Below are 2,706 nucleotides of genomic sequence, written 5' to 3' on the forward strand. Positions count from 1 at the left end.
GTTTCACCACAAACGAACAGCCTTTGTCAAAAGTTTAGAGCCCTGAGGGCTTGCTTTTAAGCGTATATCATGACTTCTTTAACAACCGTGGAAGTCCTAGTCGCTGTAGAGGGTCGGACGAAAAATATTGCCTTCAGCACGTTTGGAGTTCTGGGAATGCGTTACAAGCCACATATAGTACGGCTCAGAAGCAGACGCCCTGGGCTCTAAACTTTTGACATAGGGTGTAACTCCGCTGAGGTGGGGAAAGTTTTTAGAACGGTTCCGATAAAGTTGCACGACACTGTATATACAATTAGTTAAAGCCCGGTGTGAGGTTTCACAATCGTGGATTATTCAGTGCACTGCTTCCAGAACACCCAGAGAAGTGAGGCGTTTGCTTCAGTTCTAAAAGGAAAATACATTATCTACCATGTTCATGTGCCTGAGCAAACGTTCCATCTTCCGCACTTCGCATCACTTGCCCTCTGTACGAAATCTGACGTTCTTCCTTTCACTCTTGAACGAGTACAGATGCGCGGCAGCAGCTGCAGCTGAAGAGCCCGACTACAAAAACCAGGGCTCGAGCAAACCGCCCTACTCGTACGCCACCCTCATCTGCATGGCCATGAAGGCCAACAAGAACAAGATGACGCTGAGTGCCATCTACAAGTGGATACGCGAGAACTTCCTCTACTACCGAAATGCGGATCCAAGCTGGCAGGTGGGTACGCCACTACATGTAGGGCTCAGCTGTACAGTAGCACCACGGGAACGATGCAAAGGGAAGATGGGCAGCATTGTAATCAGCCGACTAATATTATTGCGAAAGCAATACTATGACAGCCAAAGCAAGACCTCAGTTGGCCGCAGCTACGCCGTGAAGAGGCGTAGCTACGGTCTCCTCATAAAAAAATTAGCCTGCCATGAAATTTGAATTCACGTTACCCCTATGCCACGGGCAGGAGCTGCCATGCGGGTCGCTCCTTTCCTATGCGAGGGTGATATTAGAATCAGCCTGCCAGAACCATTTGCATTTTTGTTACCCCTACGGCACGCAGGCACCTCCTTACGGCTTAATTGAAACGTGACTTTATATGTGGGCTGGTAGCTTACGCTCTCGCGTCATACCCTTAAAGTATAAGTGTCCCCAATAATGTAGCCGCTTAAACTGAGAGGACATGATAGAAGAATAATGTAGCAGGCAAAAGAAGCTTCCGCCGTTGCTTTCGCAATTCAACTAGGGTTAACCAGAGCTAAACCACCACTAATTTTTATGCACATGGCATCATTTTTCGGAGAGTACGGCGGTTTGTAAACCTGCTAGCAACATCCATTAAGAGAAGCTAGACTACATTTTTGTCCTCTTTGGAAGAGGAAAGGGTTGCTTCGACAGCAAACTAGTCTTTTTGAAAGGAACGACAATTGATAACCTTTCATGACATAATCAGCCTTTATTGTGGCGATACGTCACTGGACATTGCGCAACAATGTGTGCCTGCATACATTAAGACATGTTGTAGCAGTTTTTCTCAACAGCTATAGGCTCACTATCGTTTTCTTTGATATGCAGCATACCACTTCTTGCCAACACACACTTGTATCGAATTCTCTGCAGAACTCAATCCGCCACAACCTGTCGCTCAATAAGTGCTTCATCAAGGTGCCGCGGAGCAAGGACGAGCCCGGCAAGGGTGGGTTCTGGAGGTTGGACCCCGTCTACGCCGACTCCCTGGTCGACGGCGTCTTCAAGAAGCGGCGGCCCGCGCAGCGACAGCCCGGTACGCCTGGCGCCACGACCGGTGGTTCCAAGCGGAACCGCAGAGATCGCGGATCCTCCAAAGCCAAGCAGCCGTCCCTGAACATCCCCCTTCAAACGCATAACACCAGCGGACCTGCAGTCATCGTCGAACGCGTCGACCCAGCCGCTGTCGTGGTCATGGACTCCGCTGGTGTCGGCGGAGCGACTACAGCTGCGGCTTCACAGAGCCTGGACGACGTTTGCGGAGACCTCGGGGACACGCTCAAGAGTGACCTGTCGTGGATACTCAGCGAGAGCGACCTAGACCTCGAGCAGCAGCTGGACCGGTTTCGAAGCTCCGAAGACGCCGCGGCGGCTGCCGCCTTGCAGCTGGAAGAAGACCTCTTTGGTGCCGGCAGCGGAGTCACCGTGGATGGTTCCGCCAACGGATCGGTGACTTCAGCCACGAGCCCCGACTGGTGGACGTGCTTCGGTCCAGGAGGGACGGAGACCGCGTCGCTGTGCATTCCGGCAGCCACGGCACCCACCTGCTCTTCCTCGAGTGCAGTGCAGACTTTCGAGCTCCTTTACGGTGCGGGCGCCGAGACCGATGACGCCTGCGTCGACCATCACGTGACGGTTCCAGGCGAGATGGTTTTCGGCGACCCGACGTCGGTGGCAGTCGCCCAGCAGCAACAGCCCTGGGCGGACTGCAAGGCGGCGCTCGAAGCAGCAGCGCTTGAACTGGAGACGTACGCCGAGATGGACGTGGTGCCTGGATACTAGTAATCTCGTCCTAGAGCGGTCTGTTCGCGTTCCAAATCTGTCCTGCCGCACAGCTCTTGCCCAGACAATGTGGACCTTATAGAGAGCTCTTTGTAGTCATTTCCTCTCATTGCGGATAATTTTTGCGATTAATTTTTGCGATGAGCAGCGAGGAATCGATATATGGTTACTTAGAGGATGGAGGGCAAATTCTCAGTGAC

General features: G+C 52.5%; 1 protein-coding gene across 1 annotated transcript in view; it reads left to right on the top strand.

Moving 5' to 3' along the window:
* Positions 1-2,506, top strand: part of LOC146189288 (uncharacterized) — a 5,878-nt gene extending 3,372 nt beyond the window's left edge. The window contains exons 3-4 of the mRNA XM_084605228.1: positions 514-703; positions 1,598-2,506. Of these exons, the coding sequence (XP_084461354.1) occupies positions 514-703; positions 1,598-2,506 (1,099 nt within the window). The remainder of the gene's footprint in view (positions 1-513; positions 704-1,597) is intronic.
* The last annotated feature ends 200 nt before the right edge of the window (positions 2,507-2,706 follow it).

Source organism: Amblyomma maculatum, chromosome 5 (genome assembly GCF_055883805.1).
Source record: "Amblyomma maculatum isolate TAMU_Amacu chromosome 5, ASM5588380v1, whole genome shotgun sequence".
Lineage (NCBI taxonomy): Eukaryota > Metazoa > Arthropoda > Arachnida > Ixodida > Ixodidae > Amblyomma > Amblyomma maculatum.